Source organism: Rhinoraja longicauda, chromosome 8, assembly GCF_053455715.1.
Source record: "Rhinoraja longicauda isolate Sanriku21f chromosome 8, sRhiLon1.1, whole genome shotgun sequence".
Classification (NCBI taxonomy): Eukaryota; Metazoa; Chordata; class Chondrichthyes; order Rajiformes; family Arhynchobatidae; genus Rhinoraja; species Rhinoraja longicauda.
Genome location: NC_135960.1, coordinates 31,532,501 through 31,547,587, shown reverse-complemented (window position 1 = coordinate 31,547,587; position 15,087 = coordinate 31,532,501). Strand labels below are relative to the sequence as shown.

Sequence of the window (15,087 nt, the reverse complement as noted above, 5' to 3'; positions counted from 1 at the left end):
CTGCCCCGGCGAGACTGCAGCGTATGCTGCTGCGTCTCCAAAAGTACGACATTACACTAACCTACAAACCCGGCAAGGACATGCACCTAGCTGACACCCTGTCCCGTGCGCCTAGGAAGACCTCTAACGAGCATGCTGCCGAGAAGGATTGTTTTGATGTCATGATGGTCGATCATCTCCCCTCGTCTTGTTTGGAATTGTTGGTGGCACACACGGCAGAGGACGACACGTTGCAGTCGCTTGCGTCCATCATTCGACACGGTTGGCCGAGCAAATCGCATATGGTACCATTCTCTGTACAACCGTACTTCCCCGTTAGAGATGAGCTGGTTATCGAGAACGGGGTCATTATGAAAGGCCACAAGGCGGTGATCCCTGCCTCACTACGGCAGCAGTACTTTGACGCAATACATAGGGGCCACCCTGGCGCTGAGGCAACGGTTCAGCGAGCCAAAAGTATGTTTTTCTGGCCTGCTATATCCGACTACGTGCACCAGAGGGTGCAATCATGTGCAGTATGTAACAGCTTGGCCCCACATCAGCAAAGGGAACCACTTTTGCTGCACCCGGTTCCTGATTTACCCTGGTCCTCTGTGGCCACTGACATTTGTGAGTGGCGTGGCAATCAATATCTGGTTCTGGTGGATTCCTATTCCGGATGGTTCGAGGTCGATTTGCTCCGCACAGTTTCCTCAGCGGCGATAATTCAAAAACTGGCGGGACATTTCTCGGTCCATGGGTCTCCTCACACCCTCATGTCGGATAATGCCGGTCAATTTACCAGTCAGTGTTTCAAGGACTTTGCCATGCGCTGGGATTTTAAACACATCACCAGCAGCCCGGAGTATCCACAGTCAAACGGGCTAGCCGAGAGGGCTGTCCGTAGTGCCAAACAGGTCATGGAGAGATCCAGAAGAGCCGGGTCTGATGTATTCCTGGATCTCCTCAATCTCCGTAACGTTTCACGTGACCCGGTATTGGGTTCGCCGGCCCAACGATTGATGTCCAGACAAACTCGTACCACCCTTCCTGTTGCAAGACACCTGCTGCAGCCCCATGTTCACGAGCCCCAAGTTGTTCAGGCTCAGCTGCAACATAAACGGCAGATCCAGAAAGCGTATTACGACAGGTCTCGCCATCCTCTCCAGCCTCTGTCGGGGGGTCAGATGGTCCGTCTGCAGACCCAGAAGGGTCATGATCGTCTGGGTGTCGTTAGTGGGACCTGCCAGGAGCCGCGGTCCTATCTTGTCCAATCGGAAGGAGGAACCTACCGGCGGAACAGAAAACACCTTCTACCGGTGAATGAGCCGGTGCCAGCTCATCCGCGTTCACATGGCTACACGGAGGTCGCAGATGGCGGGTTACAGACCAATGGAGGCCAGGCGTCGGCAGACCACAAGCTGGTCTTAACACCAACAAAGGAGCCGGTGATGGAATCACCCATGACTTCACTGGTGCAGTCTCCTGTGCAGAAGGCCGTTGCGAGACCAGTGCCGTTTGAACCACCACCCATGGTGCTGACACCTACAATGGGTACGGCGGAGGGCTGGTATTGTACTCGTGCAGGACGGGTCTGTAAGCCCAATCCCAAGTACCAAGACTGTGGCTAGACACTTGCTATGGACTCTGGTTAATTACGGTCGTTACCGTTCCCCTTTTGTTTATCTTACTCGAGTTGTATCCTCCTCTGTTTAGCGTTGCTGTAGTTGTCTTTTCATCCCTTGTATTAGGATGGGGGTAAGTTGTAAGTTGTAGTTGTTTCATATTGTTGTCTAGTTTGGGGGGGGCTTATGCTTAAGAAGTGGGATGTAGATCCATGTCTGGTTTTACTGTTGTGCACCCGGTCCATAATCCAGGCCGGGTTTTGTACTGGGTTACACAGGAATCAGGCGGGAGACTGGAGGTAATGGAAGCCAGCATCTGTACTATAAGGCCCTGCTAATAAAGGACTTATATATATATACCTGAGTGCTTCTCAATGAACACACTCACAAACAACTTCAACTTCTCAACTCTCCCATCGGGTAAAAGTTATAGAAGTGTGAAAACACACTCCTTCAGATTCTGGGACTGTTTCTTCCCAGCTGTTATCAGACAACTGAATCATCCTACCACTACTATAGAGCAGTCCTGGGGTACTATCATTGGTGACTCTCGGACTATCGATTGAACTTTACTGCTTTACCTTGCACTGAACGTTATTCCCTGTAAATGGCTCGATTGTAATCATGTATTGTCTTTCCACTGACTGGTTAGTACACGACAAAAGCTTTTCACTGTATCTCGGTACATGTGACAATAAACTAAACTGAAACTGAACTGAGCTGAACTAATGCATCCAATCATAACCAGTTTCACTGGCCTTGGAACAGATTTCAGGACTGGTCTTGGAACAGGTTTCATAAGGATGATTCAGTTGTCTGATAACAGCTGGGAAGAAACAGTCCTGAAACCTGGAAAGGATAAGCTGGCAACACTCATCTGGACCATCTCACCACCTTCTTCCATTCCTCTAATACCACATTATCATTTTGCCCTGGATGGATTCAGTTCCTTTTGTGAAATATTAGAGCATTGTTTTTAGGCAGCAAATATTCTCTTTTTTCTCCTTACTGATTCCATGTATTCATTGGCCATTCTCACAAGATGAGACTTTTTACACAAGTGCCTCTGAGAATGTCTTTCTTCTTCCTTAGCTGTAGTTTCACTTGACAGAGCATCCAACTGTATCTCATCTATTTCCCACACCTCTCCTCTGAACCCCTCTTTCCTGAACAGTGCAAGGATCGATTTTGCGATCGATTCTTCTTCCATTCTCATAGAAACATAGAAACATAGAAAATAGGTGCAGGAGTAGGCCATTCGGCCCTTCGAGCCTGCACCGCCATTCAATATGATCATGGCTGATCATTCAGCTCAGTAGCCTGTACCTGCCTTCTCTCCATACCCCCTGATCCCTTTAGCAAAAAGGGCCACATCTAACTCCCTCTTAAATATAGCCAATGAACTGGCCTCAACTACCTTCTGTGGCAGAGAATTCCACAGACTCACCACTCTCTGTGTGAAGAAATGTTTTCTCATCTCGGTCCTAAAAGACTTCCCCCTTATCCTTAAGCTGTGACCCCTGGTTCTGGACTCCCCCAACATCGGGAACAATCTTCCCGCATCTAGCCTCTCCAACCCCTTAAGAATTTTATATGTTTCTATAAGATCCCCCCTCAGTCTTCTAAATTCCAGCGAGTACAAGCCCAGTCTATCTAGTCTTTCTTCATAAGTAAGTCCCGCCATCCCAGGGATCAATCTGGTGAACCTTCTCTGTACTCCCTCTAAGGCAAGAACGTCTTTCCTCAGGTTAGGAGACCAAAACTGCACACAATACTCCAGGTGCGGTCTCACCAAGGCCCTGTACAACTGCAGCAGAACCTCCCTGCTCCTAAACTCAAATCCTCTTGCTATGAATGCCAACATACCATTCGCTTTCTTCACTGCCTGCTGCACCTGCATGCTTGCTTTCAATGACTGGTGCACCATGACACCCAGGTCACGTTGCATCTCCCCTTCTCCCAATCGGTCACCATTCAGGTAATACTCTGCTTTCCTGTTCTTGCCGCCAAAGTGGATAACCTCACATTTATCCACATTATATTGCATCTGCCATGCATTTGCCCACTCGCCTAAACTATCCAAGTCACTCTGCAGCCTCCTAGCATCCTCCTCGCAGCTAACACTGCCACCCAGCTTCGTGTCATCCGCAAACTTAGAGATGTTGCATTCAATTCCCTCGTCCAAATCATTAATATACACTGTAAATAACTGGGGTCCCAGCACTGAGCCTTGCGGTACCCCACTAGTCACTGCCTGCCATTCCGAAAAGGACCCGTTTATTCCTACTCTTTGCTTCCTGTCCGCCAACCAATTTTCTATCCACCTCAACACTGAACCCTCAATACCGTGTGCTTTAAGTTTGTACACCAATCTCCTATGTGGGACTTTGTCGAAGGCCTTCTGAAAGTCCAGATATAACACATCGACTGGTTCTCCCTTATCTACTCTACTAGTTACATCCTCGAAAAATTCTATAAGATTCGTCAGACATGATTTGCCTTTGGTAAATCCATGCTGACTTTGTCCGATGATTTCACCACTTTTCAAATGTAATGCTATCACATCTTTAATAACTGACTCTAGCATTTTCCCCACTACCGATGTTAGGCTAACTGGTCTATAATTCTCCGTTTTCTCTCTCCCTCCCTTTTTAAAAAGTGGGATTACATTAGCTACCCTCCAGTCCTCAGGAACTACTCCAGAATCTAAAGAGTTTTGAAAAATTATCACTAATGCATCCACTATTTCTGAGGCTACTTCCTTAAGCACTCTGGGATGCAGCCTATCTGCCCCGGGGATTTATCTGCCTTTAATCCATTTAATTTACCTAACACCACTTCCCGACTAACCTGGATTTCCCTCAGTTCCTCCATCTCTTTAGACCCCCGGTCCCCCGCTATTTCCGGCAGACGGTTTATGTCTTCCTTAGTGAAGACAGAACCAAAGTATTTGTTCAATTGGTCTGCCATCTCCTTGTTCCCTATGATCAATTCACCTGTTTCCGACTGCAAGGGACCTACATTTGCCTTAACTAATCTTTTTCTCTTGACATATCTATAAAAGCTTTTGCAGTCTGTTTTTATGTTCCTTGCCAGTTTTCCCCTCATAATCTATTTGCCCTTTCCTAATTAAGCTCTTTGTCCTCCTCTGCTGGACTCTGAATTTCTCCCAGTCCTCTGGTATGCTACTTTTTCTGGCTAATCTGTATGCTTCATCTTTTGTTTTAATACTATCCTTGATTTCCCTTGTTAGCCACAGATGCACTACCTTTCCTGGTTTGTTCTTTTGCCAAACTGATTTCAATGGATTGCCCTTCATAATTTACAGTACTTCAACAAGATTCCACCTCCAGAACCATCTTCCCCTCCTCTATTAGCATTTACATTGAAACTCCCACCCATCCCCAACAACCACTCCTCTTCTTATAATTCTTTCCCATGCAACCACTGGAGATGCAACATCTATTGTTTCACCTTGCCCCTTCCCACTGCCCTGTAACCCAAATAGTCATTCTAGGTAGAGCAGTGTATCACTTTCACTCCTTCCAATCTAATGTACTGCATTCCGTGTTTACAATGTGGTCTTACTTGCATTGGTGAAACTTGTAGATTGGGTGACCACTGTGCAAAACACCTGACTTCAGTCTGTAGGGATATCTGTGAGCTTGCTGTGTCTGGCACTTTGACTCTCCAATCTACTTCCACTCTGGCCTATCTGTCTGTGACTATCTGCATTCATATGACAAGGCCAAACATAAGCTTGAGCAACAGCACCTCATCTACCTACTGGGCACCTTGCTGCCTTCTGCACTCAATATCAAATTCTACCGCTTGAAGTAACTTGCCTTCTCTCTCTGTATCAAACTCCAGTTCTGCTCTAAATTGTGCATCTATGATATTGGCTCAATTTTTCTCTGTCTACAACCTAAACCTGGTTGCTGGACACATACCCCTGCTTTGTGATTTGTAACTTCCTAGGTATTCACCTTCTAACTGCCCTCATCCCATGGCTTTTGTTCATTGTCTGTTTCTCTAACTGCCCCCATTAACCCATCGCCCAGATGATCTCTACGACGTATCTCCACAGTACCCCTGACAGCCTATTTCAGATATTCCCTGTGTCTTATTCATCTCTTCCCCAACCACTCTGAAATTCAAAACTAGATTATTTCTCCCTATCGCAGATCTCACAAAGGGTCATCAACCTGAAACATTAATCCTTATTTTTCTTTTCATGGATGTGGGTGGAGTTGATGAGTGTTTCCAACATTTTTTGGTTTAATTGCAGGGCCTGGTCTGGTCTGCCATTCTGCCATTCTCTAAATCACCCAAACTTTATTGCCCATTCTACCCATCTATTATCACTTTCCATTTACCTACAAGGCCCATAGATCACCCAATTCCACATACTGTGTGACTTGTCCCTTCAACTGTGCCCTCCAAAGGGGGTGTGGACCCCTCATGAGGTGCAAGTGGGATGGGCTCCTCATCTTGCGCCTTGTATTGTGGAACTGTCCCTTTTAGAAATGGGCTCTGCTGCACTTCATTGAAAACGGCTTTTTCCCTGTTGATCTGCTTTGTGCAACATAACCCTTCCCCTGTACGTCTGTCCAATGGAACCAGACACATCCTCTGGTGTCCGGATCTGTGGTTGTGGGCACTTCATGGGGGGGGTGGGGGGAGCCTGATCAGTCCGTGTGAGTTCACAAAAGCACTGGTTGGGGAAGATAGACTCAGCTCCTAATCTGAGTTGGTTGTTACTCACCCACAAGGATGATCAATCTGTGCCTGTCGGTGGGGCCACGCTGGTATCTCATGACCTCCTCATATGGCGACATTGTGCTGACATAACAGTTGTTCGGGCAGAAAGCAGGGCACTGCAGTTGACTGCTCTTTGATTTCCTGCGGCAGAGCCGCATGCTCTTCCTGAACCCCGCTGGGGAGGGGGAACAACCAGAGAAAACATATGAATAAACAAAAGGGTGTCAGACAAACAAGAAGTAGTATAAGAAAATAACTGCAGATGCTGGTACAAATCGAAGGTATTTATTCACAAAATGCTGGAGTAACTCAGCAGGTCAGGCAGCATCTCGGGAGAGAAGGAATGGGCGACATTTCGGGTCGAGACCCTTCTGAAGACCCGACCCGTCTCGACCCGAAATGTCGCCCATTCCTTCTCTCCCGAGATGCTGCCTGACCTGCTGAGTTACTCCAGCATTTTGTGAAGAGACAAACAATAAGATGTGTAAAGTGCTATAGAAATGCAAATTCATTCTCTTTGTCCTATAAATTCCCATTTTGCCCAAGGCAAGGCAACTGGTTCTTCAGAGGGTACAGGTTTTTTGTCCTTCTGGTGTGTGAAGGAGATTTTACTGTAAAGTTTTGCATTTATTTCTTGATTTTCATGTAACAAAGCGTTTTACATCCATTCTGCTGGTCTTCTTCAAGACATGGGACCTAAGAGTCCTCATTCTTTAGGGAACGGAGGTTCCCCTCTCCCATCATAGATGAGGCCCTCACTCGTGTCTCCTCGATACCCCGCAGCTCTGCTCTTGCTCCCCCGCTCTCTAGTCGCAACAAAGACAGAGTCCCCCTTCCACCCCATCAGCCGTCGCATACAACACATAATCCTCCAAAATTTCCGCCACCTCCAACCGGATCCCACCACTAGCCACATTTTTCCATCTCCACCCCATTCCGCCTTCTGCAGAGACTGTTCCTTCCGCAACTCCCTGATTAACATCCCTTCCCACCTAAACCCAGGTACCTTTCCCTGCAACCGCAGAAGATGCAACACCTGTCGCTATACCTCCTCCATCGACTCTGTCCAGGGACCCCGACAGTCCTTTCAGGTTAGGCAGAGGTTTACTTGCACCTCCTCCAACCTCATCTACTGTATCCGTTGTTCAAGATGTGGACCTTTATACATCAGCGAGACCAAACGCAGACTGGGCGATGGTTTTGCGGAACACCTTTGCACAGCCTGCCCGAACCTACCTGATCTCCCGGTTGCTGAACAATTTAATTCTCCTTCCCATTCCAACACAGATCTTTCTGTCCTAGGTCTCCTTCATTGTTAGAGTGAGGCTAAACGTAAATTGGAGAAACAGCTTCTCATATTTCGCTTGGGTAGCTTACAGCCCAGTGGTATTAATTTTGATTTCTCTCACTTCAGGTAGCCCCGGCATTCCCTCTCTCTCTATCCCTCCCCCACCCAAGTCACACTCGCTTCTCATTTTCACCCTACAAACAGCCTGTTTCCTTCATTATCGTAACTTTTTTGCATATCTTTCATTAATTATTCTTTATCTCCCCACATCACCGTCTATATCTCTTGTTTCCCTTATCCGTAACCAGTCTGAAGAAGGGTCTCGACCCGAAACGTCACCCATTCCTTCTCTTCAGAGATGCTGCCTGTCCCGTTGAGTTACTTCAGCTTTTTGTATCTATCTACAGTTTAACATCTCTTCCAATAGAAGATATCTCCAACAGTGTGGCACTTTCTCAGTACGGCATTATATTGAACAGTACAGCACAGGAACAGCCCACAATGTTTGTGCCGAACAGGATGCCTAGTTGAACTAATCTCGTCTGCCAGCATGTAATCCATATCCCTCCATATCCACTGCCTATCCAAAAGCCTCTTAAATGCCACTGCCATATCTGCCTCCACCATCAAATCTGGTTGTACATTCCATACCTACTACACTCTGTGTAAAAAAAGTCTTCCCCACATCTCCTTTAAAGTCCCTCTCACGTTAAAGCTATGCCTAGTTTTTGATAATTCCGCTTGGTAACAAAGGTTCTGACTGCCTATCCTATCTAACCCTCTCATACTTTCATATACTATTATCAGGTTTCCCCTTAACCTCCAACACTACAGAGAAAACAATCCATGTTTGTCCAACCCCTCCTTATTGCTAATACCCTCTAATCTCGGCAGTATTCTGGTTAACCTCTTCTGTAGCCACTTCAAAGTCTCCACATCCTTCCTGTAATTGGGTAACCAGAACTGCACACAATATTGTGCTTAAATATATTCATCTTCTTTTTCAATGAACTGCACGTTGTATCGGGAAGCATAATGTTTTCTTAAAAGGACACAAAGTGCTGGAGTAACTCACCGGGTCAAGCAGCTTTCCTGGAGAACACGGATAGGTGACGTTTCGGGTTGAGACCCTTGTTTCCTTTTATGTGATGAACAACACATTCTATTTGGAAACAACCTTATTTTAATGAAAATGTATCTTCTTTTTGAGAATTTGGTGCCAAGCAGAGTATGCTATTGCATAAAATTACTGTGAAATGGAATTACTTGTAATGTGTAGAATTAACAGCAACTTCGTAATTTGTAGAGGAAGTTTATGAAATTCAATGCAGACTCAGTATTTTTTACCCTGAAAAATATTCTATAAAATTTTTGTTACTTTATTTATCTATTGATTAATCTTTGAAATGATCATTTGAATGGGTTGATTTGATATGATAGTTGGTGGTTATGTAACTGGACTAGTAATCTAGGTGCTAACAGTTTAGATATTGAGGAATGATTCCGTCTTCTGTCCTCTGATTTGGAAGTGAAATGCGCCCAGCTGACCCACATCTGATACACTTTTAATCTCTGTCCCTGGCAGTGTTTTAGATGGTTTATGTTGAAAGAAGTGGGGAGAGACTTTGAGATCAATGTCTTTGTGATTTTGTGCCAATTCTGGAGTGAAATGACAATGTCAGTTCCCCTGCCGGGAAGAGCAGCAAAGAAAGTGAACTGGGGGTGGGATGGATGCAGAACAGAAACCAAATGTGAAACAGCTGCAGAGCTCCATCATACCAATGTACAATCCTTGTTTATATCCACTGAACTCAGCATCTTCTGCACCTCAGGTGATATCACCAGGAAACAGAACAAAACAGATATTAAATCAGTTTGGAAATCACTTGCATCAGTTTTTAAATAATCTCTGTACAATCTTAAATTGTTTACTTTAGATTTTGAGTCACATACATAAATCTTAACAACTCGGCCACTGCATTAGTATGGGTGGGTGGATCACAGTGGATGCCGGATTTCGATCAGCCCATCCCAATATTTTATAAATTCACTTTGTTAAAGATTTTATTCTCAATCCATTCCCCTAAGTGACCATACCATAAAAACTGCAACAAAATGATCTCCCCCCCCTCCCTGCTGGTTAATGTGGGCTAAGATCTCTCGGCTTCTTCACTCCATTGACATTTGCAAAACAGGAAGCCTTGACAGCATGTTCAGGCATGGGTCAAATTTGATCCTGTCCTGCCTTCACTCTATCTCTGCTATATTTAGATAAAACTATTCCAACATACTCCTAGCTGACCTCCAGTGTTGTACACTCCATAGAATTGAAGTCAAGTAATATTCTGCTGTCCATTTCCTAACCTGCACCATCCTCCATATACATGCTTGCCTTTATCCAACAACAGTTAAAAAACTCTTATTCTTATTTCCAAATCTGTACACTGCCTCCCTCCATCCCTAATTCCTGGTTTTGAGACCTGTTATCCTCTGAGATTCCTGCAGTCTTTCAACTATCCTCTAGGTACATGCCTGACCTCATTCTCTTCTCTCCAGTACCTTTAGGTGAGGAGCGGACAAAGATCAGCCAAACCTGAGCATCCCCCAGTGCCTCTGACAGCAGTTTACATTTATATTACAGCTCTTGGCAGAGGTAACTAAAAGTTTGGTCTGCAAGGCAGATGTTAAGCATCTTAAAGTTGAGAGAGATGTAGAGTGGAAATGTCAGAGCCCGGGGGGGTCGGGGGGGGGGGGGGGGGGGGGGGGTGGAGGGAGAAGTTTGTTTGTCAGCTCCAGGCACAGTGGTAAGATGAAGGCAAATTTAAATAATTAGAGAATAGAAGATTTGGGTGGCATGGCCATGGGGCAATTGGGAAATATGAACAAAGTATTTAAATAAAAAGTGTTGCCTCCTCCCTTTACTCTGTCCAAGGACCCTGACAGTCCTTTCACGTTAAGCAGTTCACATGCACCTCCTCCAAACTCATCTACTGTATCCATTGTTCAAGATGTGGACTCTTATACATCGGTGAGACCAAACGCAGATCATTTCGCTGAACACCTTCGTCAGCCTGCATGAACCAACCTGATCTCCCAGTTGCTGGACACTTTAATTCTCCTTCCCAATCCAACACAGACCTTTCTGTCCTCAATCTCCTCCATTGTCAGAGTGAGGCTAAATGCAAATTGGAGGAACAGCATCTCATATTTTGTTTGGGCAGCTAACAGCCCAGTGGTATGAATACTGATTTCTCTCACTTCAGGTAGCCCTGGCAACCCCTCTCTCTCTCTAACCCTCCCCAAACCAAGTTGCACTAGCTTCTCATTTTCACCCTACAAACAGCTTACAATGGCCTTTCCTTTATATTTGTGACATTTTTGCATAACTTTCATTCATTGTTCTTTATCTCTCCACATAGAAACATAGAAAATATGTGCAGGAGGAGGCCATTTGGCCCTTCGAGCCAGCAACGCCATTCATTGTGATCATGGCCTCCCCTTTATTCTTAGACTGTGGCCTCTGGTTCTGGACTCCCCCAACATTGGGAACATTTTTCTTGCATCTAGCTTGTCCAGTCCTTTTATAATTTTATATGTCTCTATAAGATCCCCTCGCATCCTTCTAAATTCCAGTGAATACAAGCCCAGTCTTTCCAAACTTTCCTCATATGACGATCTTGCCATCCTGGGGATTAATCTTGTGAACCTACGCTACACTGCCTCAATAGCAAGGACGTCCTTCCTCAAATTAGGAGACCAAAACTGCACACAGTACTCCAGATGTGGTCTCACCAGGGCCCAGTACAACTGTAGAAGGACCTCTTTACTCCTATACTCAAATCCTCTCGTTATGAAGGCCAACATGCCAATAGCTTTCTTCACTGCCTGCTGTATCTGCACGCTTACTTTCAGTGACTGGTATACAAGGACACCCAGGTCTCGTTGCAATTCCCTTTTTCCTAATCTGACACAATTGAGATAATAATCTGCCTCCTTGTTCTTGTCGCCAAAGTGGATAACCTCACATTTATCTACATTATACTGCATCTGCCATGCATCTGCCCACTCCCTCAACCTGTCCAAGTCACCCTGCAACATCCTGGCATCCTCTTTGCAGTTCACACTGCCACTCAGCTTTATGTCATCTGCAAATTTGTTAGGGTTACTTTTAATCCAATCATCTAAATCATTAATATATTTTGTAAATAGTTGCGGCCCCAGCACCGAGCCTTGCTGCACTCCACTCGCCACTGCCTGCCATTCTGACAGGGACCCGTTTATTCCTACTCTTTGTGTCCTGTCTGCCAACCAATTCTCTATCCATGTCAATACCCTACCCCCAATACCATGTGATCTAACTTTGCCCACGAATCTCCTGCATGGGATCTTATCAAAGACTTTCTTAAAGTCCAGATACACTACATCCACTGGCTCTCCTTCATCCGTTTTACTTGCCACGTCCTCAAAAAATTCCCGAAGATTAGTCAAGCAGGATTTCCCCTTCATGAATTCATGCTGACTTGGACCAATCCTTTTACTGCTATCCTAATGCGCTGTTATTACTTCTTTAATAATTGACTCCAGCATCTTCCCCACTACCGATGTCAGGCTAACTGGTCTATAATTTCCTGTTTTCTCTCTCGCTCCTTTCTTGAAAAGTGGGATAACATTAACTACCCTCCAATCCACAGGAACTGATCCTGAATCTATTGAACATTGGAAAATGATCACCAATGCGTCCACGATTTCTAGAGCCACCTCCTTGAGTACCCTGGGATGCAGACCATCAGGCCCTGGGGATTTATCATCCTTCAGTCCCATCAGTCTACCCAATACTATTTCTCGCCTATTGCAAATTTCTTTCCGTTCCTCTGTCTCCCTAGATCCTCTGTCCTCCAGTACATCTGGGAGATTGTTTGTGTCTTCCTTAGTGAAGACAGAACCGAAGTACTTGTTCAACTCTTTTGCCATATCCTTGTTCCCCATAATAATTTCACCTGTTTCTGCCTTCAAGGGACACACACTGTCTTTACTAATCTTTTTCTCTTAACATACCTAAAGAAGCTTTTACCATCTTTATATTCTTGGCCATCTTACTCTCGTACTTCATCTTTTCAGCCCGTATTGCCCTTTTTGTTACCTTCTGTTGTCCTTTGAAAGTTGCCCAATCCTCTGGCTTCCCGCTACTCTTTGCTGTGTTATACACCTTTACTTTTAGTTTTATTCCATCCCAAACTTCCTTTGTCAGCCACGGTTGCCTTTTACTCCCCTTAGAATCTTTCTTCCTCTTTGCAAAATGAAATGATCCTGCATCTTCTGGATTATGCCCAGAAATTCCTGCCATTGCTGTTCCACCGTCATTCCTACTAGGATCCTTTTCCAGTCGACTTTGGCCAGCTCCTCTCTCATGCCTTCATAGTCCCCTTTGTTCAACTGCAATACTGACACTTCTGATTTAACCTTCTCCCTCTCAAATTGCAGATTAAAACTTATCATATTATGGTCACTACCTCCAAGCTGTTCCTTTACCTTGAGTTCCCTTATTAAATCTGGTTCATGAGACAACACTAAACCCAGAATTGCCTTCTCTCTGGTAGGCTCTTGTACAAGCTGCTCTAAGAATCTCTCTTGGAGGCACTCTACAAACTCCCTTTCTTTGGGTCCAGAACCAACCTGATTTTCCCAGTCTACCTGCATATTGAAATCTCCCATAACCACCGTGGCATTACCTTTGTTACATACCAATTTTAACTCCTGCTGCAACTTGCACCCCATATCCAAGCAACTGTTTGGGGGCCTGTAGATAACTCCCAGAGGTGTCTTCTTACCTTTACAATTCCTCAATTCTATCTACAGCGACTCTGCATTGTCAGTCTCTATGTCACCCCAATCGACTGAATTTCATCCCATACCATCAGAGCTACCCACCTCCTCTGCCCACCTGCTTGTTTTTCTATAGGACGTATAAACCTGAATATTCAGTTCCCAGTCCTGATCCTCCTGCAGCCATGTCTCTGTAATCCCCACAAAATCATCTCTACCAATCTCTAACTGAGCCTCAAGCTCATCCACTTTACTTTACATCATCATCTATATCTCTCGTTTCCCGTATCCCTAACCAATGTGAAGAAGAGTCCCGATCCGAAACATCACCCATTCCTTCTCTGCAGAGATGCTGCCTGTCCCGCTGGGTTACTCCAGCTTTTTGTATCTATCTTGGGAATGGTCTACTGAAACAGGATGGAAAGATGGGTTGGTGGGATAAAAGCCACAAGATTTTGAAAATTTACCTTCTCTTAGTTCCTCTTCAGAAAGCAAACACGAGGTAGGAATTAGATAAAAGAATAAACTTCTTAAATATATTTATTTTATTATTTTGCCATTCAGATTTTTTTTTGGAAAGTTTGCAGCATTAATAATGGCCTCATGATTTTAAAAATGCATGTCAAATATTGCTTAATAAATAACTAAAGGTTCAAATTTAACTTGAGTTTGATTAAAACAGACTAGACAGCATTAGACTATATTGCGTTTCTTTCCCTTAGAACACTTTCGGACTACACTTCAAAAGTAGTTAATTGGCTATAAAGTGCTCTCGACGTTTATGAGATTAATGAATGGTTTTATTTCACTGAAGCTTTTCTTTCCATCTTACTTCTCAACAAAGCATTTCTCCTTCCAATGTAGAGGTTGGAATCCTCTCCTAAAATGCCTCGTCATTGGCAATAATCTCTGCATGGCAACATTACCACTTCTTACCCAGTCAGGGCACATCGTGGAAATCCTTGGCATATTTTAAGAGTATGGAGAGGCAGGGGAGGGCTTTTCATAATTTGAGAAAGGACAACAGGTTCTTATTTAAGAAAAGCTTTTAATTCCTATTTCTCCTCATGCAGAAGCAGAGAATCTCAGCCAATAGGTCTGGGGAGAGAGGATGCAATAGAGTGGGGGTGAGTGTGGGAGGAAGAACAGAACTGGATATTGTTCTTGATCAGCAAATTGCACTTTCTTTATCTGTGACATCCCCAAACAGTTACCGTCAGGGGAATATGGGTCACGAAAGAATTTTAGCCAATTAAGCACTTGCAGTTGACAGATATTTTATTAGGACTGCAGATTAAACATATTGGCCTTGCCTACCTGATTCAAAGGTTTCTTCATCTGTGGAGGTAAGGAAGAGAAAGCACACTTTTCTGAAGTGCAAATATTACAGACAACAAACTACACAGTTCCTTTTCACAGGTGAATATATCCCTGCACCTTCTCACAGCATCCTCAAGTCCCACCTATCACTACTTCTTTTAACATCATCTGTGCATCTTCCCAGCTTGATTCATCCAGTTTTGCATTGCACTGATACACATTATATTAAAGAAACATCATGGCCCCCAGAATAATTCATGCCTGTTAAGTTTGAACCCTGTCTTTCAAGTA

General features: G+C 44.6%; 1 protein-coding gene across 1 annotated transcript in view; it reads right to left on the bottom strand.

Annotated features, from left to right (window-relative positions):
- LOC144595818 (MAGUK p55 subfamily member 4-like) overlaps window positions 1-15,087 on the bottom strand; it is a 50,174-nt gene that overhangs the window by 7,959 nt on the left and 27,128 nt on the right. The window contains exons 13-16 of the mRNA XM_078403520.1: window positions 14,794-14,814; window positions 13,944-13,958; window positions 9,433-9,474; window positions 6,370-6,540 (exon numbers count right to left, since the gene is read on the bottom strand). Of these exons, the coding sequence (XP_078259646.1) occupies window positions 6,370-6,540; window positions 9,433-9,474; window positions 13,944-13,958; window positions 14,794-14,814 (249 nt within the window). The remainder of the gene's footprint in view (window positions 1-6,369; window positions 6,541-9,432; window positions 9,475-13,943; window positions 13,959-14,793; window positions 14,815-15,087) is intronic.